General features: G+C 52.3%; 2 protein-coding genes across 6 annotated transcripts in view; one reads left to right on the top strand and one right to left on the bottom strand.

Annotated features, from left to right (window-relative positions):
- FCSK (fucose kinase) overlaps positions 1-3,770 on the top strand; it is a 10,170-nt gene extending 6,400 nt beyond the window's left edge. The window contains exons 13-22 of the mRNA XM_035898798.1: positions 1-74; positions 319-529; positions 623-789; positions 892-1,035; positions 1,165-1,308; positions 1,481-1,600; positions 1,674-1,861; positions 2,050-2,149; positions 2,702-2,925; positions 3,148-3,770. The exon at positions 1-74 is cut by the window's left edge and continues 225 nt beyond it. Of these exons, the coding sequence (XP_035754691.1) occupies positions 1-74; positions 319-529; positions 623-789; positions 892-1,035; positions 1,165-1,308; positions 1,481-1,600; positions 1,674-1,861; positions 2,050-2,149; positions 2,702-2,925; positions 3,148-3,264 (1,489 nt within the window). The 3' untranslated portion in view covers positions 3,265-3,770. The remainder of the gene's footprint in view (positions 75-318; positions 530-622; positions 790-891; positions 1,036-1,164; positions 1,309-1,480; positions 1,601-1,673; positions 1,862-2,049; positions 2,150-2,701; positions 2,926-3,147) is intronic.
- A 218-nt stretch (positions 3,771-3,988) lies between these two features.
- Positions 3,989-19,994, bottom strand: COG4 (component of oligomeric golgi complex 4). Of its 5 annotated transcripts, XM_009643262.2 has the most exons (18): positions 19,528-19,993; positions 18,699-18,813; positions 17,780-17,954; positions 16,975-17,168; positions 16,393-16,498; positions 14,942-15,099; positions 14,336-14,394; positions 12,828-12,961; positions 12,195-12,313; positions 10,957-11,123; positions 10,136-10,301; positions 8,550-8,612; positions 7,961-8,077; positions 6,194-6,286; positions 5,798-5,881; positions 5,362-5,463; positions 4,853-4,981; positions 3,990-4,598 (listed from the first exon to the last, which is right to left on the bottom strand). In XM_009643262.2, exons 1-18 carry the CDS (start codon positions 19,548-19,550, stop codon positions 4,464-4,466), a joined length of 2,139 nt encoding a protein of 712 aa, XP_009641557.1. In that variant the 5' UTR covers positions 19,551-19,993; the 3' UTR covers positions 3,990-4,463. The 5 variants fall into 5 exon arrangements, with proteins under 5 accessions (XP_035754599.1, XP_009641557.1, XP_035754596.1 ...); XM_035898706.1 differs by lacking the exon at positions 8,550-8,612 and having other exon boundaries at positions 3,989-4,598; positions 19,528-19,639; XM_035898703.1 differs by having other exon boundaries at positions 4,507-4,981; positions 19,528-19,994.
- Positions 19,995-20,000: the final 6 nt, after the last annotated feature.

Consider the following 20,000-nt stretch of genomic DNA (forward strand, 5'->3'; position numbering starts at 1 on the left):
CAGCCTCCTGCCGCTTGCCCGCAGCGCCGTCCATGAGGGCTACCACGAGGCCATGCTGGGCACGCTGGATGAGGGTGAGCTGGACTTGCGCAAGCTGTCCCCCCATGTCTCTGGGTATTGGGGCTATTTGGTGCTCCCCAGCCCCTCAAATAGCGCCCCCCCATTGCAAGAACCTGAGGGATGCACCCCCAGGGCTTCCGACAAGCCAGGGTGGGTGCAAGCCATGCGAGTCCCTCTCCCCTGCAGCTGGCAGAAGTGAGCTAGTTCGGGGTGACCTGCAGCCTGGCTATGGCTTTGCAGCTTCCTTTTGTTTTCTAGTTGCCTCCACGGCTGGTGATGCTGGCATCGCAGCCCGGGCACTCGCCTGCATTGCCGATGTCCTGGGCTGCATGGCGCAAGGGGAAGGGGGCTTGCGGAGCGGGCCCGCTGCCAACAGCGAATGGGCCTCGGCTTTCAGGTGCCTGGAGAGTGGGGACATTGCTGGTGGTGTCCGTGAACTGGCCGCTGAGCGGCAGAAGTGGATGAGCAGGTGGGGCTGGGGCTGGTGAGCAGCCGCTGCCCCCTCCCAGGCAGTGGCGCTCGGGGAGCTGCGGCAGTGGGCTCAGCACCTCTCTTTTCCCAGGCCAGTTCTGCTGGTGAGAGCGGCTCGGCATTACGAGGGGGCCGAGCAGATCCTCATCCGTCAGGCAGTGATGTCCTCGTGCCAGTTTGTCACCGTGGGGCAGGCGGAGCTGCCACCCTTGGGGCACTGGGTGCAGGTGGTGTGTCCAGCCCGCCTGGACCTCTCTGGTGAGTGCATACCCCCAGCCAGATGATCCATGTCTCACCCCCGTGATGTTGGGGGAGAAGAAGTTGGGGCACCATGGGGAGCTGACAGTGAGCTTTCGGCAGGTGGCTGGAGCGACACCCCCCCCATCACGTACGAGCACGGCGGGGCTGTGGTGGACGTGGCGGTGCTGGTGGATGGGGCGGTGGTGGAGCTGGTGTGCCGGGAGCTGGAGCACTTGCAGGATTACTGCCAGCCACACGCGCCGGGTGAGGCGTCACCAGCCGCACAGCCTGGCTTCCTACCCCCAATGTCTCCTCGGTGTCCTGACCCCATGGTGGCCCTTTTTGGAGATGATAGGGTGAGGCATCAGCTTTTCTTTGTTCCTTTGTTTCCAGGAGCCTTGCTCAAAGCTGCCTTTATCTGCACCCAGGTTGTGCAGTTCCCCTCGCAGAAACCCCTGCGGGCCCAGCTGATGGAGAGCTTCGGGGGTGGGTTTGAGGTGCACACCTGGTCCAAGCTGCCCCATGGGTCTGGCCTTGGTAAGTCTGCAGGGAAAGGGCTGGGGAGTCCCTCCCTGGGGCCGGGGATCCCTCCAGGTTTTGGACTGGGATGGGGCATCTCCCTTGCTGCCCTGCAGCTGGGAGCCTGATCCTGGCTCTCATGGGCATGTGCAGTGCCTCACTGCCCTGGCCCTATCTGTGCTCCCTGCAGGCACCAGCAGCATCCTGGCGGGAGCGGTGATGGCATCACTGTACCGGGCGACTGGGAAGGCTGCCAGCACCGAGTCCCTCATCCATGCCGTGCTGCACCTGGAGCAGAGGCTCACAACAGGTAGTGGCCATGGGGAGCAGCCAGCCTGCAGAGCAGGGAGCCCGGCGGTGGCTGAGGACCCTCTGCCCTGCAGGTGGCGGTTGGCAGGACCAGGTCGGTGGGCTGGTGCCCGGCATCAAAATCGGGAGGTCGAAGGCCCAACTGCCGCTCAGGGTGGAGGTGGAGAAGATCCCGGTGCCCGACGGTTTTACCCAGACCCTCAACGATCACTTGCTGCTGGTGTACACAGGGAAGACTCGCCTGGCCCGCAACCTGCTCCAGGTAATGCCTGGGTGCCACAGGCTCTGGCCTCAGCTCCCCCCACGGCTTTTGGTGTCTGTCCTCTTCGCCGGCACAGAGCTTTGCCACCCCGATGGGAGCTGGCACCAAAGGCTGCGGGTGCAGCGCTACCTCTCTGGGTGCTGCTGGAGCTAGCCGGGTGGTGACAGAGACATTCTGGCCTTTTGCAGGACGTGGTGAGGAACTGGTACGCCAGGCTGCCCTCCGCTGTGCAAAACGCCAACGTGCTGGTGAGCAACGCCGAGGAGTGTGCCCAGGCCTTGAGGCAAGGTGTGAGCCCCCTTTCCTGGGCTGGGCCAGCCCTTTTAGTGACTGAAGAAACACAAACTTGCCTGGGGAGAGTCTGTGCAGTCCTGGGCGGGGGGGGCAAAGCCTGGGGTGTTGGAGGCTCTTGCAACTGCAGAAGCCTCAAATCCTCCCCCCAGGCCTGGCATATTACTGGCAATGCCCCAAAACTCAGGCTTAAATGAAGACTTGGGGGGAAGGGCAGGGTTAGACACGCTGACTCTGATTGATTTTCCACAAGCCATCCATGATGGGGCTGGGGGCAGTGCCTAGCCTGTGCAGTGGATTCATTAGGCCTCTGGCTGCTGGGATGCTGCGGAGGGGAAGCTGGAACATTAAAGCAAGGAAATTCTCCTTCTGTGGAGGATTAAAAATAAATAGCGACATGACAGGGCTAGGTTTGCTTGCTCGGCAGGCAGAACTGGGGAGAGGAGAAAGCAGAATTTAGCTTGGGCTGAGCAGGAGAGGCAGAGACAGGTTTCTGCCCCTTGGGTAAGAAACAGAGGCAAATCGTTTGCGATATCCTCTCTCCTGCAGGTAACCTGCTGCTCATCGGCAAGTGTCTGGACCGCTACTGGCAGCAGAAAAAATGCATGGCCCCTGGGTGCGAGCCGCTGGCCGTCAGGCGCATGATGGATGCTCTCCGGCCCCATGTCTACGGGCAGTGCTTGGCAGGGGCTGGCGGCGGTGGCTTCCTTTACGTCTTAACCAAAGGCCCTCGGCAGAAAGAGGCTTTGCACCAAATTCTAGCGAAAACCGAGGTGAGATTGTGAGCTCCCGGGCAGTTTCGCTGTTGCGGGCGGCTTGCAGCAGCTTTATACAGCGCAAGCACTAGAAGCATCTCGTCCCACCACAAGTGGGATGAGATGGCTTGTTGTCCCCTCTGCCCTCCCCAGGACCTCAGAGGTGAGAACAGGTCCCTTGCTGGCTCCCACCCCAGCCTGTAACTTTCTTTTTTTTTTTTTTTTTTTTTTTTTTCCTAGGGACTGGGAAACTTCAGCATCCACAGCATCGAAGTGGACATGGGCGGTTTCTCTGTGGAGGTTGTGGGTTGTGAGCCGAAGGACGGTGCTCACCCTGGGAAGGACAGGGCTGTGTGAAGGCCTTCAGGGCAGGGAAGAGCCAGCTGCCTCCCAGAGTGGGGAAATCCCCGCTGCTTTCAAGGCAGCTCCTTCAGCCAGTGCCAGCAGGTGCCTTAGGGCTCAACATGGCCTTTTTGTGCTGCTATTTGCCCCAGAAGCCACAGAGGCTGGAGATGCTGTGACAAGCTGGGCAGGCAGAACTGTCCCTGGAGGGTGACCTTGCTGGAAGGACAGTTTGCTGAGGCCTCCAGGCTGATTTTGGGGTTTCACTCTGGTTTTCCAAAGGGAAAAAGAACAGCATTTGTGATGCTGCCTCTAGCAGGAACCTTCCTGCTCTTCCAGCATCAGAGGCCCACAATGCTCCCGCATTGCAGCTGGATGCGGAATCGAGTCCCTCTCCTGTGCTGAGACTATTTCTGCAGTGCAGTACTAGTCCCTGCCGTCTCTCTGAATAAAAAATCTTGTTCCCAGCATGTGGCTATGCCCCTCTGTCCCCCACAGGATAGCACAGGGTGGAAGAGGAGAAATGGGGCAAAGCTCTGGTCCCACATCCCTCCAGCTCCCTCCGGGCCCGCAGACACACACACGCACAGCGGAGGCTGCTGCTCAGCCAGGCAAGGTTTATTTACAGCATAGCTGTACAGGGTACAGCGAGCCAGCAGGGACACAGCCCTGCTTCCTACAGCAGCTTTTGAGGGAGTTTTTTCCCAACACCCTCCCCAGGAGGAAATAATTCCTTTTCCCTTCTACAGAACAGTCCCCATCACCACCAGGAGAGTGCCAGGCGGGCTCAGGATTTGTAGGATTCCCGTAGCTATCCCCTAAACTGGTGGTACAGACCACAGCTGTGGCCAGCAGCATGGGCAGAGCGCTCTGCAGACCCCCTCTTTGAACCACACCACAACAGCCCCCAGATTTCCTGACCTGTGGCAGGGCAGCAGAACGAAGGGAGGCGGGAGCTAGCCTGAGCTTGTCCCTCAGACTAGCACACGTTTTCAGAAATAGCATCATGCTGCTGTCAACGCGAGATTCCTCTGCTGCCTTGTTTCTGCTCCCACAAAAGGATGGCAGCTCTTCCCAGGAAAAGCCCTTTGCTCCAAGGAACACGAGCAGCAGGGCAGACATCACCGCATCCCCACACTGTCTAACAGCCAGCCCCAGGGCTGCAGCCTTCCAGCTGTTACCTCCAGCATGGTGGTGACCCCAGTATCAACCAACTACAGGCGCAGCCGCTTGATATCCTCACTGCGGAAGTCGATTCGGAGAGCCAGCACCTGCCGGACCTCGGCAGGAGTAAGGCGCCAGGTGAGCGGGCCCGAGTTCGGGCCCCAGTAATCCAGGATCTCCGTCACCTGGAGAAAGAAGGGAGCTGCAGGAGACAATGCAGCACCAACTGCCCTCGCAGGGGAGTTCAAACTCTGGCTGTGGTCATGGTATTTCCTGCCACTAATGCCCACAGCAAACACCTGTCAGGCATGGGGCAAACTTTTCCAGCCTCTCTGTACCCCATAGGCGTGGCAACGTCAGGATGAACCCAGTAAATCCATGTGGAGTCCAGCTGGGGCTCCCACAATCCCCCAATAAAAGCAGACAAAGTGCAGCTCACCCTTTCCAGATTGAGGATGGTGGCCATCTGGGAAAGACGGGCAAACTTGTCGCGGATAGTCCAAGTGGTGACGGTGGTGAGATAGGCTATGAGAGACCTCAGCTCCTTGTCAAACTGCAGGCCGCCAAGCTGTGGGGACCCAGGGAGCTGTTAACTCTCCAAGCAGGCACACGGGTTGTGCCAAATGCACGATAACAAGTTACCAGGGAGCAGGGGAAGGTCTCTGAGCGGGAGGGTTCCAGTTAGACCATTTATTGCAGGTTAAACTGGCTTATGTTCAGACCCTCCTGAAAAGCCAGCCCCCTTATTTGCACAAGCTCTTTGCAGCCCCACCACAAAATACATTTTCTCCCTGTGTGTGGCACTGCGAGGTCTCCCTGAACTGGCCACCAGTGGTGGCAGAGCTTCCCTGAGGGTAACGTTTGCCCCTGCCCTGCCCCGTCCCCTTACTGCCGGTTTCCTGGTGGAGGGTTTGCAGTCTACAGGGTAGAGGACAGGGTTTTGCTTACCCTGCTGAAGGTTGATTTGAGCAGCACTTTCTCCAGTTCGATGGCGATGAGACTGGTCATAAGACCAGTGAGGGTATCATAAATCACTGGAGAAAGCCCAGCCTGGAAGCAGAAACCTGTGTCATTCTTGTCAGGAACAACTTGAGGCAGAGGTCCACAAAAGCCAAGCCTGTGAGAGCCTTCAGATAAAGACCCGTCACTTGCAGGCTCAGCGAGTGGAGAGCACCACAGAAGCAATCCAGGTACATGGGGCTTGCCAGCAGGCTTTGGGAATAACAGGAGAAGGGGGTGACCATGTGTCTGAGAGCCCTGCAAGGCACCGGAGGACATTGCTGTCTGCCGTTCCCCCGAGCAGGGGAAGAGTTGGGAGACACCATGCGGAGGTCTGGCCAAGGCCTGGCAGGCTGCCACATTCCCCCCGCCCCTCCCACCTCACCTTGAACTCTGTCATCTGCTGTTCCAGATTGACGATGAACTGCTGGACCCAGGGATCATTAGCTTCATAGTCGCTGAACTCCTCCTGACATTGAAAGACAAACAGGGTTGTTGACGTGGCCTTGCCCTGAACAGCAGCAAACAGCCCTGAGGACAGGAAGGGAGGCTCCTCCTGGAGCAGCACTGCACCCCTTCCGTTTTCTCAAGCTCCTCTCCAGAAAAATGCCCCTTTCCAGGCTGGACTACAGAGCAAGTTCTGGGTATTTTACTGTTGCTCTGTGCCAAGGAAGCAGCAGAGAACTGAGGGGAACAAGACGGCAGTTGCTCTGACTGCGCTGCGGAGCAGAGGATGGAGAGCACAGAAGCACAGCTAGAAGCAGAGGATGCTGAGCCTTACCTCCTCGATGTTGTGGGAGACAGAAAGGAAGAGGTTGATCCAGGGCTTCACCTGGGGTTTGATGGCTGTGCTGTTCAGCTCGTTGAGGCCTTCCTGAGGGGGACAGGAAGAAGAGAGGAGAGTGACTGGGCACAGCCAACGTCCAACTGGTGCACAACCTTTGCATTGGCTGTCTTGATGCTGCCTCCCATCCTCACTGCAAGCTGGGGAAACCGACCCACAGACTTGGGCAGGAATCTGAACCCCGGAGTCCCAGATCCCACACTGAAGTGCTGGAGGGCTTGGAGGAGACCACAATGACAAGAAGAGGAAGGACACTGGCCCAGAAGCTGCTGTTGTGCTGACTTGGGAGCCCAGTCTGAAGGGGTGGTGCTTCCCCTACTCCTGCCCACACAGCTACAGAGGTTTCCTGGCAGGACAGAGGGGTGCAGTTCACATCCCACCAGGGTGGGAAAGGACACAAACACCAACTGTTCCACTCAACACCAGCCAGGAGGATGCTGTGATTGGACTCAGCTGATGCCTTACACCTCCAGTGCAGCTTAGCTCAGTAGGAGAAGCTAAAAGGAGGATAAAAGCCATAACTGCAGTCAGTTCCCTGAATTAATCATAACCCCAGCACACGCCATCTCCCCTGAGCAGCAGGTTGTCAGCAAAGGCTGTTCTGTCCGCTTCGGTGCTAGAGAGCTCTCTGAAAGCCCTCTCCTGCCAGCCACCTCCATTTGGCTCAGCAAGATGTCAAGAAAGCTCACCCAGCGTGAAATTGTTCAGGTACCGATACTGCCTGGCATTTGATGGAAGTTTTTAACTAAAATTGGCATTTCTGAGGAGGCCCTGCTGGCAATTGTCCTTTCCAAGGCAAATTCAATGTGCGTGTGACTCAGGCAGCACAGGAGCTTGCTGCTCAGCTTCTTGATTGCTTTGCAGCCAGTTTTAATACTGCACTAGAGCTAGACTGGAGCATTTTACTCCTTTCTGATGAGCTCTTTGGTTTCAGTAGGGACCACACGCCCCAAGAGGGTTTGCTGGCAATACCCATCTGAAGGCAGCTGGCTGCAGTGAACTGCAAAGCCAAATGACAAATAGCCTGTCCCCTCTGCGAAGTACAAAGCCAATGGCAAACCTGGTTCAAAATATTCTCTTTTGCTTGGTTTCTTTCCACAGACGGTATTAGGTCTTCCTGCTCCTCTCCCTGCCAGAGACGACGGTGAAATTTTAAGACAGCACGTCCTAAAGAAATTTAGGCCCCGGCATGCCCCATGAGACAGTGGATTTAGCCAGAGAGCCTTCTGCCCCATGCCGGGGAGTATTTCCATTTGGGAAAGGAGGAGAAACCTGAGAGAAGAGCAGCTCCTCTCGACCAATAGCCTGTCTTCAGGGTTACCTACTGAGGCTCTGGACAACTTGACAACATGCCTTGCCATGAGGGAGAATGGAGGAGATGGAAATGCTATTAATATTTCTCCTCCTAAAAATGCTGAACCAACTACAACTCTGTGCTGAGTGAAGATAAATGGAGCAACCTTCCTTCTGGCTCTGCAGCTGCTTCCAGTGCTTTTTACGCAGCTGCCAGCTGGTGCAGCTGTGCAAATGGGCTGGATCTGTTTCCATGCCTCAAAGCTGACTGATTTACTCCCTCCTGCACTCTCACCCAGCACTCCTGGAGTCAGATGTGGCCCAGGCCTTGGGCTGAAATGGTTCCTGCCTGAGCTCTCCCCGAAGACACTGCCAGTCAGAGTTGGGGGCCAGTAACAGCAAGACACTCACCTGCAGCAGGTCACGAAATTTGTTGGAGACGGCAGCCATGTCGGAGAGGCAGCTGTCAATCTTGGCCTGCGCTTGCTCGCCCCCGAAGCCTTGGCTAAGCAGTTTGCTGCAGTCACTCTGCAGGGAAGAGATCCACGAGCAAGTTGCAAATTAATAACCCGGAGAGTTTCTATCCCTTCATGTTGTGAGCTCCGGCTGCCCACCAGCACGCTTGCAGGCTAGGACAGGCGCCAGGCTCCTGCCCCTGTGAAGACAGAGGCTGCTGGCTCCAGCTGGGGAGAGGACAGCAAGAAAGGATGCCAGGGGCTATCTAGTCCAGCACCAGAGAACCACAGCTTCTCAATGATGCACATTTTATTCCACTGACTCCCATCCTGTGCCAGGTTGGTCAAGCTGGAGGAACAGGTATTTCCCGCTGTAGTAGTTGGGGATTGCTCTCCCAGCTCAAAGTTGCTTTCCTAAGGCTGGAAGGCAAAGACCTCAGGAATTTGGGCATAGCAAAGTCCGGATGGTTTACTGGACACCCCCCCCCAAGGGAGGATATTACAAATTTGATTAAGGAAAAACCAGTAAAGAATCCAGACCACACCTCCAAAGTCTTCTTTAGGGTCATGATGTTTTCGCTGCAGACTTCCACGTTGTTTAAGGTCACCTGAAAACAACAAAACAAACCCAAGTAGAATTCATTGGAATTTCCCAGCACCTCAGCCCCAAGTCCAGCCATTTACTCCATGCCCTGCTCGCAGTACGGGCTGAAATGCAAATATTTAAGGGACAGAGTTGCTACCGTGTGATCAAAGCATTGCAGATTCATGGAGCTGCACGAAGCTGAACAGTAGCTGAGCATGTGTGCTGAACCTGCAGCTGGCACAAAGTTTGAGATTGTTTACTCCTTTTCCTCATAATTTTGTCCACGATGTTGCAGCAAAGCCCCGCTTGCACGTAACTGGCAGAAGACAGGAGGTACCCCCAAGCTTTCTGTGGCAGTGTCACGAAGAACACCAGACCAGGAGTGGCTGGGGGCGATGGGTTATACACTGTGTCCAGAGAAGCAGGGGGGCAGGAAGGCATTCATACCTAGGCAGGAGGAATCAGCACTCCCCCTGCCAGACGAGTATCTGCTCTTCACTGAACAGACTGTTCTCTACCTGCTGAAGCTGAACTAAATGTCAGTATAAGGCCGGGGTTTGTGCAGACAGGGAAATGAGGCAAGCTGACAGGTAAATGAGGAATTCCAGTGGGAGAACTGACATTTTAAGCACTTTGCTTCAAGAAATGCAGGCACCTTTAACCAAGAATTTAATGAAACGGAAGAGTTCAGGCCCTCCTGCTCCCCTTTGTCGCCTTCTCTCCTTGTACACCAAAAGTCCCAAGGAACCTCTTCAGCGCTGGGTGTTCATGGCAACGTAGAGAGGGAGACAAGTTGGGGTGAGCCAGCCCCTCTCCAGCGCTCTCAGCATCTTTGCCCACAGGTCTGCTCAAACAGCAGGGCTGGCTGAGACAAGAGAGCAGATCCAGGGCTGCTCTCCCAGTCAGGTCTTTTCCACAATGCAAGGTCTATACAGCATCCCACCATGGGGAAGGACGGGTTATGCTGCAGAAGACAGGAGCAGCAGCCCTTCAAATGCTCTCCAAGGGGTCTCTAAGGCTCGCTGCCCTGTTCTGGCCTGCTCAAGCATGCAGAGAGTTGCAGTGCTGCTGTCGAGAGAAGACAACAGGCCAAGCGAGCAGACAGCTCTGCTCTAATAGAAACCCTCTGATCTGGTAAGGGAAAATGAAGGAGCCCTGAGCTTGGGCCAGGAAAGTTTCTCATTGAGAGGAAGGGGCAGATGAGATGCTCTCCCACCACCTTTGTGCAGAGCCTGTGAAGAATAGGATTGAGGGATGCCTCAAAAGAGCACAGGCTCTGTCCCAGCCTGGAGGGAATCACCACTGCAGCAGCCTAAGAGGCAGTCACAGGATCATACTTGGACAGGCCCGCTGTGGAAGCCCTACAGACATGAGGTGAGGTAGAAGCATCTACCAGACATCCAAAGTTAGGCCACCTGCCATGCCTGAACAGGTTTTGCAGCTCTCTGAACATGTGATAGTCGCATCAATCCTGTTTTCAAGAGCTCCCCGTTGTCTTTCCCCCCACCCCAAATCATTCTGCACCAGAACAGCCACCAAACCCACCAGAAAGGACTGCTTGGCCTCATCAGTGCTTTCAATGCCTTTGGTATCGAACTTGCCCTGCTGCAGGCTGCTGTGCATGATGTTCACCGCACTGGTCACCCCTCTCTGGAAGTCCTGGAAGGTCGTGGCCGGAAAGCCCTGCTTCAGCTTGTTGTACAAAACCTCCCTGTGGAGCAAGCAGAACATACTAGGGCTTAGAGCAAAGCCACAGCAGTTACACTCTGTGACAGGGAACAGCACTCTGGCTGAGCTGTGATCTGAACAAGGTAAGTAAGTGGAACTTCACGGGGACAAAAGAGGGCTGGCAAATATCTCCTGACAGCATCTAAAGGACTGAAAGAAAAACACAACCAACCCGTTTCTGAGCTTTCCCAAAAATCCTGCCTGCAGCTGTCTGCTGTCTTCAGTCACAGTTCCCCACTCCCACGTTGGGATGAAAAACAGGAGCAGGAAAATTTCTGCAGGCTTGCCCCAAGTTCAAGTTACAAAGCAATCTTACAGGCAGCCCAGAGATAATTAGGGGTGACAGCGTACCATCAAGCAAGGTAGCGCTCCAATGCTACGTGGTGACTCGGTCTCATAGGAATTTTGGGCCACGAGGTTCCTTTTTCTATTTGTCCTACAGGTGACCACCACTACTGTGAGAAAAGCACACCCAGCTCCAGCTTCCCACACCATGCCTGACACTGCTTCCTATGAGCATCTTCTGTGGAGAGGATAAACCCGAGGTTTAAAGGCGAAGAGCACAAGGAAGACCGTCTGACTGTCTGCAGAACATGAGGTGGAGGCAAGTTACAATGAACTTGGTGTATTTTCATTACCTGAAGTCAGACTCCAGCTCGGTGGTGGAGTGGTTGATCATGGCACAGAGACAGTCTATGCTGGAGCTGGACAGAGCACGCCCAATGCATTTCTTCACTATGTAAAACACGTCATCCACCATGCTGGAGATGAGCTGGCCCTTCTCGTAGCTGTCCATGGCAACAGCCTACAAAGAAAGCAGTCTGAGTGCCCTGAGCTCAGCGAGAGAAGGTGGCCTCTCAGAGCAGTGTTGTGAGACCAAACTGCCAGCCAGCCCACTTCACCCTGAGCTGAGCTGTACCATGTGTGGGCTGGCACCACTCATCCTAGTTTTTGGTAGCCCATAGACCTAGAAGATCTGGCTCTGGAAGATGACTCAGGGGTATGTTTGGAGTCAAAGTTCAGAAATGACCTGTCATGATTTAAGCCCAGCTGGCAACTCAGCACCACACAGGTCGCTCCCTGCCAGTGGAATGGGGGAGAGAATCAGAAGGGTAAAAGCAAGAAAACTCGTGGACTGAGATAAAGGAAGTTTAATGGCTAACGCAAAAGCTGCACATGCAAGCAAAGCAAAACAAGGAATTCATTCCCTGCTTCCCACTGGCAGGCAGGTGCTCAGCCATCTCCAGGACAGCCAGGCTCCATCACACGTAACAGTGACTTGGGAAGACAAATGCCACCACTCCAAATGTCTCCCCCTTTCCTCCTTCTTCCCCCAGCTGTATATGCTGAGCATGATGTCATACGGTGTGGAATATCCCTTTGGTCATTTGGGGTCATCTGACCTGGCTGTGTCGTCCCCCCCAGCTCCTTGTGCCCCCCAGCCTGCTTCAGAATATCCCTTTGGTCATTTGGGGTCATGTGACCTGGCTGTGTCCCCCCCCCAGCTCCTTGTGCCCCCCAGCCTGCTTCCTACTGGTCTGGGGTGAAAGGCAGAAAAGGCCTTGGCTCTATGTAAGCCCTGCTCAGCAGTAACGAAAACATCCCTGTGTTATCAACGTTGATTCCAGCACAAATCCAAAACGTAGCCCCGTACTAGCTACTATGAAGAAAATTAACTCTACCGCAGCCAAAACCAGCAGGCAACTATTTGCTTTTCAAAGCCAAAGGAAACAAAAGCCCTTCCCAACAGCTGCAGACCTGCCATGTACTCATCTGCCACCCTCAGGATGCTCAGCAGGGCACTGTGGAGCACACGCAGAGGTCTGAGCTGCTGGCAGAGAGCGTAGGCTATTGCAAGCAGCAGTCTGAGCCCTACCTTGTTGACTGTCTCCCTCATGAAGTATTCCTCCATGGTGATGTAGTAGCCAATGAGCTCTTGCATGGTGCGGCTCAGCAGACAGTTGTTGAGGAGCTTGTCCAGGTATTTTTGATGCTCTACAGAACACAAAAGAGAATCATCAGCAAGGACCAAGCGTCAGAAAGCAGCTCCACTGGGTCCCCTTGCTGCCTGTCTCATGGCCACCCAATGGACACACATCTGCAAAATCCAAGCTGGAATAAGTCACGGGTCTCAACCACGGAGCTGAAATTGCTGACTTTTGCAGGTGACAAAAGTGATTTCCAGAGCTCCATGGAGTACCAAAACCTTGAGCCTGTTTTCCCTGTGGCCTCTGCCTTTAGGATCTGTGCCAAAGGGCCCTCCCTCTCTTTGGGGACCATGTTTATTATGCTCTGCAGTCATTCCTAATGTTGGCTTCCCTGTTAGAAGGAACAACCAGTGCTGAAAACAGGTTTGGGGAGGCCAGGCTATACAATCCTCTTCCACAGAGTGCTCCCAAAGCGTCTCTGCAGACCCTGTGCCACTCTGCTCTGCCACTAACTCAGTTAAATCTCCATTTCTGGCTGCAAGGAGCAGAGAGCCTGCAAGTATTGGTATTCAAGGTGTTACCTTGCTTTACCTCCTCTGAGGCCATGGAGTCTCCCACCTCAAAATCCGATATTATTCGTCTCTTGATGAACCTCAAGTAGAGCTCGCTGCGGGCATTCATCAGAGTGACTTCTGTTAAAATAGGGTCAAGTTCCCTGGAATGAACATAGCAGGAATCAAGGTAGCAAGACTAGAAAAGGAGAGGCACTAATTTAACTCGGTTAAGTAGTATGTTCTTTTTTCTCTTCCTACGAGATCAATACTGCCCCTTTCCATCTGTGCCGTCAAGTGGCAAAGCTCAGCAGAATGACTGGTAGGTGCAAAGAATGCACATACAATCAAAATGGCCTGAAAAAAGTGATTACAGAGAAGCTTCTTTTTCCCTCATGGATGTGAGAACCACCACGTTAAAATCACAGCAGTACAGACTGCAAGACTCTAACCAACCTGATATAACTTCAAAATGAGCCCTGTTTTGAGCGGGAGGTTGGACTAGAGACCTTCGGCAGTCCTCTCCTACCTCAGTTTTGCTATGATTCTGTGAGCCCTACGTGGCCAATGTTAGAAATGCTTGGCCCCTCCCATCTCCATCTTTGTGCTTTTGTGCACAGATTCATGTGTTTCTCTGAAAATTATAAAGAATCTGTTAAAGCTCAACAGCTCAGGAAACGTGAGAGCAAAAAAGCATGTGCCAATGTGTTCAGATCGGAGAGGACTATGAAAAAAAAACAAACCTGTCACATCAGCAGCTTTTTTTGTCAGCGTGCACGAAAGAACTTTATAAATGCTGCTCAAAGCCTCACAACACACGAGTGGGACAAGGAACTGTTATCTTTATTTTACAGACGAAAAAGTAAAAGCTCAGAAAACCTGGCATGCATGCAGAGTTACTCAGAGCAAACAGTGCATGGATTTCTGTATTATGGCTGCAACAATTAGTCATGCAGGCTCACAGACAGATCTCGCTTGAGGAACGTCATGTCTGGAAGTCACGTAATGCCAGAAGGGCTGGGTGCACTTTCAAATGCCCTTACTTAAGGGCAATGAAAGGACTTAAGAAGAAAAGGAGGGAGATTGAAAGCATTTTGATTCATTAGCAAGAAACTGATGTTACAGAGTTGCTGCAGCAGCAGTACAGATTAAGTAAGACCCAAAGATTTATTGCTGATTCTGTCACAAATTATCTGCCTTGGGAGCTGCTCCATTTCATGGGCTCCGAGGACCATACTCTGACCATCAAAAGGTAGTGGGCACAGGCAATTAAAGTCTCAGTCCTTCATGTGCAGTGATATTGCCATCCCTCCAGCACTGTTTAGGGCCAAGGCTTAAAAGTAACGAGTAAGCAAAATAAAGCACCACTACAGAAGCTGCCTTTATAATAAAGGGCAGTGAAGGGCACCTACCAATTGGATTTTATGCTTTAGTAGCCACAAAGCCTCTGGAAGACCGGGAGTTATCTAAATGCTAAGTAGCGTTAATAACAGCTCAAGAGTGGAAGGTTAGAGAGCAAAAAGACGTTTTGTTTGTACCTTGGTTCGATCTTCTCTGCAGAAGAACTTCTCATCATGCTATTCTGAACTTGCTGGAACTGCAATCACAAAAAAAAAAGGGGAGGTTTCTGCCGATGATTTAGAGTTAATAGACACTTCTTGTGCTGTAGCCTAAGGAGGTGCTTACTTAGGGGGGTGATGCCCCTAAGGAATGCTTTGCAGGTAGCACTGCCAGAGAAGGGAACTGCATCAGTTCACCTCCTCCTTCAAGACAGAGCTCGGCCTGCCAGGAAGGGAGGTGGGATGGGAACTCCAACAGAGGCACCAAGGTATGCGACCATGAGACAAGTTACGGCAGCCCTGCATCTAACAGACAGAAGCAGGACCAAGGCAGCAGGAAAGGTGTACTTAAAGCGCCCTACAGACCTGCAGAGTAGAGTCCTGTGCCCAGGGTCCATTTACCATGCTCCAAATGAATCCTTTGCTGCGACAGAAGAGATAGCTACAGGCTGGACCCCTTCAGCCATCAGTGCAAATACAGAGTAAAGCAAGGTTTCTCTCAATACACAAAGTCAAACGTTGCCACCTCTGTGGCTGGACGGAGGCTGCAGCTGACTGCGTCAGGCAGTATCACCCCCCTCTTACCTGCCTGTGATAGTCCCTCTCTTTGATGAACTTGTCCACCACTTTCTCCACCTGCCGGTCACACTCCACTTGCAGGTGCTTGATGAGGGTGTAGAGCCTCCCTGGCCCGTAGTAGGTCTCCACAATGGGCTGGTGGGTCTCCACAATGCGAGCGATCCCTGCAGGGAGAGGGGAAGCCCAAGAGAGAGACTCAAGCAGGAGTCCCATCCAGTCTGGACCCAGAGCAGAGCTACACAGGTCTGCAGACAGGACCTAACAAGGGATCATTCTCTCCCAGATAAACAGTTTAGACCGTTCTGCCACTCTCTAGTGCCTGACTGGAGCCCTGTCATTACCACCCTTCATTCCATGGCATCTGCTCTCTGCATATGACACCTTCCATCCTCTCCACTGTTTATTGCAAGGCTGCACTGCAAATCTCCTGGAGTAGAAGCCATCCCTCTACCTGAAGAGAGCTCCTGCCGTGCGATGTGTCAGCTGCCCCAAGGCCCAGCAAGATACAAGGTATGAAGCTTCCACGGGAGAAAGCTGCATGAGCTAAACTTGGCAGGGGACATAACCACCATCCAAATCCAGCCTCAGCTTTCAGCACCTACCAGGTTACAGGAGACGAGCAGTGCTAGGAATATCAGCCTAGGCAAAGCTCTGCTCTTATCTGTCAGGCAGATGCCCAAGAGAGCAAGCGTTAGCGAAGGCAGGACCTCCTTGGAGAAAAAGCTCATCTCCAAGGACATTATCTACCCAAGATTGCTTTCTTCTCACAAACTCTCTAGTCTGAGAATTAGCAACACTCCCCCTCTTTTGATGCTACTGCCATGGCAGCTCTAAGGACCTTCAATAGCAGCAAGGGTGCCAGACTGGGAGAGTGACTTGCCAGTGGTGCAGCCTGGAATTATAGCAGACTTAATAGGGAAGGCAGTTAATCACCACAGGATCTCAATTACTCTCCTGGGTGACATTCCCACAGAGCGTTCATATTGCATTCTCTCCCTTCCCTCTCTGCTTTCAAGCTCCCATGGTCCTCCTTGAAGAGCCAGGCTTGGATACATCATCAGCTGCTCAGTCTTAAGGGATCCAATTTGTTTGCCTGGAGAGCTGCATATCTGAAGAAACCTTCAGGGAATACCCATTTGTTTTGAGGATACAGAGAACAGGAAGAGCCTGATTCCTGGAGGAAGCCAACAAATCCTTTACAAATCCACTTTGTGCCTGCACAAGCTGTACATAGGAAAGTTTGCTTATTGTAATGCTCTCTCCTGGCTGGAAAAAAGTCTGTTAGTTGTGTCCTTGTCCCTCCAGCATGACAATGCCATAGCTCAAAGGGGAAGGAGGTACTTTGTAATCTCCTGGAGCTAAAATTAAAAGCTTAAATTGAATTCAAACTTTAAATTGATGAACAATCTCATCACGGACTATTTTCAATCCATCAGCAAAGAGGAAAGGAAGATTACCTTCAAAGAGGAGTGTCAGGGTGTCCGCAAATATGACAGCAGCTCGACGGTCACTCATGTCTGTCCCCATTACCAGCTGCAGGTTCTCTTCTGCCTTGTTGGCCACCTGTGTGACAACAGCACCAGTCAGCTGGAAACACTCAAAGATATTCTTCGTCCCATAGGGTGGTCGTCTGTCCCTTGCCCTGTAGAGCTTTTGCTGGCCTTCCCATTGCAAGAGCTACTCTGTTGTTCCTCCTTTGATCACAGATCCTTTTCTCTCTTGTGAAAAATTCAAGGATCAAGGAGAGGCAGAAACTTGTTCTTCTCTTTCCACGCTCACTTGTATGGGTTTTAAGCAAGCACAAAGAGCAAGACACAGAAGGAGAAGCCAGCCAGCCTGCGGGATCTGTATTCAGACACTAAAAAGCCTATCCCAGGACACAAAATGCAGGGAGAGAGATGAACTAAGGCCAGTGCTGGTTTCTAAGATTGACAAGCCAGAGCCAAGATCTCCTTCTGCAACATCTGTTGACAGAGGCTGGGTTTTGCTTTCCCCTAGGAGACCAGGCAGCTCACAGTATGTTTCACAGAACCTGTTACCTGCTTGCAGAGGTACTCTGAGAACTTGCTCAGCCCCTCTTCATGTAAGCCTAGCAGAGGAAAGATCTTGAAGAAGCGTTCCACCTGGGGCAGGTCTCCCTGCTTCATAGCTGTGTCGAATTTCTCTGTGACAATCATCTTCAGGCGCTGCTCTGCTTCTTGCAGGAGCTTCAGGTTGGCATCGATTATGCCCCCTGATCAAAAGGACAGAAAAGAAAGGGAAAAGTGACAGCACAATGTTAGTACTGTACCAAGGGCTACTTTTTTTCCCAGGAGAGAGACCAACACCATGCAACCCTAGGGTAAAAAGGCAGAAGACACACTGGAATTCCCCTACAGGCAAAGAAAGGTACATGTGTGATGTTCACATAGCTAACATCATGGTCTTGCACAGAGGATGCAAACACATCAGCTGGGGCATTTCTTTTAGGGATCAGGCAATTTACACCTTCATTTCCAGTTGCTGTGCTTGGCAGCACACCATAACACTGCAACAGTTCTCCCTGACAGAGCCTTCTCCCTCAGTTCTTTTGTCTTGTACGTTTTGTCCATCACCTACTCAGCACCTGAAATGCTATTAAAGCCATGTGCCAGGAACTCTCCATTCAATTAATGATAATTCAAACCTAATAACGCTTAAAAAACATTCATCTCTATTACTCTGTAACATACTGAGATCTCTGGCTAGCCTTAGATCTTCTGCTTTGTTTATTGAGCTGAGGCTATCTGCCATGGGAAATCACGCAGCCTCTAATTCTCTACTGGAAAGGTGACTTATCCACTTCTCCTCACAAACAGTACTTACCCTCCTTGCCCTGACGACTGAGCTCAATCACCGATTTGTCCAGAGACAGATAGCGATGGATATGAGCTGCTGCTTGTTCATAATCTTCATTTCGCAGCGCTGTTTGAACTCCATCCATGCAGAACTTCAGGTCAAGGATGTCATCGGCTCTCTGAATGGCCTGATAGAGTCGATTCTGCAAGAAAGGCAACCAGTAAGGCTTCCGACTGCGGGCTGGACCAGGGAACGAGAATTATGAGGAGAAGACAGCGTGGAAGGAAGGAAGAAACAGACCAAAGCGATACTTCTCTACATGATTAACAACTACATAAGCAGAAACCCCAAACTACTTAAGAAGTCATTGACTCCAAAAGATGAACAGCGTTTACCTCTCAAAACTCAGACTGAACTCAGAGGCCATGCTCCACTTTAACAAACAGGCAGAGACCAGAGACACAAGCACACAACATCCATTTTGATTTAAGTAGTTGTGTTGGGCAATGGGACTTGACGCCTCTTAGCCTACCTCCGCACAAAGAATATGACAACCCAGATTCCAGACCGCTCTTGGGTGACAATGACCATCTCCTCTTTCCTCAGCGCTGCAACAATTGACAAAACAGTGCTAACGAAGAGTAACCTCAGCTTATTCACCATATTTTACAAGGAGCTGCATGGATAGAAGGGGGATGCTGGAGAACTAGCCGCTATATGGAAAATTATATGCATTATTTACACTCGCACCCTGCAATATCCGGGAGCCCAGCAAGATACCATCACCTAACAAGACTAGAAAATGCTAAAACAAAGAATAAAGCAGTTTCCAGCCCATCTGCCCACTGAAGAAAAGGGCACACTTGTCTACTGTGCTGTGAGCACAGCAGCAGACAGAATATAGCTTGGCGGTGACAATTCCCAAACGCTCCCTCAGTCCAGTTACCTTGGCAAGGTCAAGCTGGCGGACTTTACTGCTGACATTCTCGGCTAGGTTACAGGTGAAGGTGATCATTCCCGCCAACTGCTGGGCATCCCCCTCGATGAGCTGCAAATTAGGGCTGGAAACACAAGCAAAATGAACACAAGCTGCAAATACTAAGTAGCCGGGTGGTCTGCAGCAGCAGGTTGGTTCTTCTAAACCCAAATGCTCCTGTCAGCAACAGCATCTCTCATTTTATGCCCCTCCTACAGGAGCAAAGCACCAAAATCCAACAGCCTGCTTTGGAAGAGGCTGCACAGACTAATGTTTGTCTCGCTACCAGAGAGGGCATGAATGAGCCACTGAGGCTTTACAATAACTCTCTGCTTCTGAAGTGGAATATGAAGTCTGTAAACTTGTGCTCCAAACTTCTACTAGACATGAGGCCACTTAGGATATCTTTCCACACTGGCTGCGCAAGCTCAGCACGAAGAGGCAGTAATATTTATCCACACCTGTAAACAGCCTGACACAAGAGATCTGATCCAAGCATTGATGCTGTCACTCAACAAACTCTGGGAGCGAGACTGTCAAAGAACTGCTCAGCCTACACCAAAATTGGTCTGTCTGTGTGAGGGCGCAGCAGTTAGTGCTGCTGAGAAGAACCGGGCGCCTGGGGATGAGGATCCAACTTCTCTTCCCTAACACAAACTGATTTAAAGTCTAACGTTTTCTGAGAATGAATGCGCTTCCCTTGCAACGCCGAAACAAATTTTCACATCACGCAGTAAGCGGGGAGGTACTGAACAGCGTGCAAGAAGCAGAAGGAGGGGAGAGGGTGGGGATCACTCACCCCATGCGGTGAAGTGCAACCATCTTGTTCTCTACAGTGCTTTGCTGTTCCAGGAGGGCATCCAACTCTTCCTGCACAACTTTCTGAAGGAAAAGGACAAGTTTTGTGTGACTTCAGCTCATCCCCAGGACAGCAACTTATCACAGACCCTCCATCCAAGTCAAGGACACGGAGGTAGCAAGGTGTTAGCGCTTCCAAGAGCTGATATGGCAATTAATCCTTCCTCATCTCTCATTTTAATCCTGTGAACGTTTATATCCATGCCATTCCGAAGCATCAGTTATGCAAACCTCACCGCACAACTTTTAAGTCAGATAACCCACAAACTCCTCTCCTGGCCAAGCCTTCAACGCGCGAGGACTCTGAATCTCGATTCAGGGACCCCCTCGATTCAGGGACCGGAGATGGCACCGTCGCCCCACCGGGCCCGAGGGACCGTTGAGCCCCTATTTAATATCTCTGAAGAGGATCCG

Source organism: Egretta garzetta, unplaced genomic scaffold (assembly GCF_000687185.1).
Source record: "Egretta garzetta isolate BGI_Z169 unplaced genomic scaffold, ASM68718v1 scaffold27, whole genome shotgun sequence".
Lineage (NCBI taxonomy): Eukaryota > Metazoa > Chordata > Aves > Pelecaniformes > Ardeidae > Egretta > Egretta garzetta.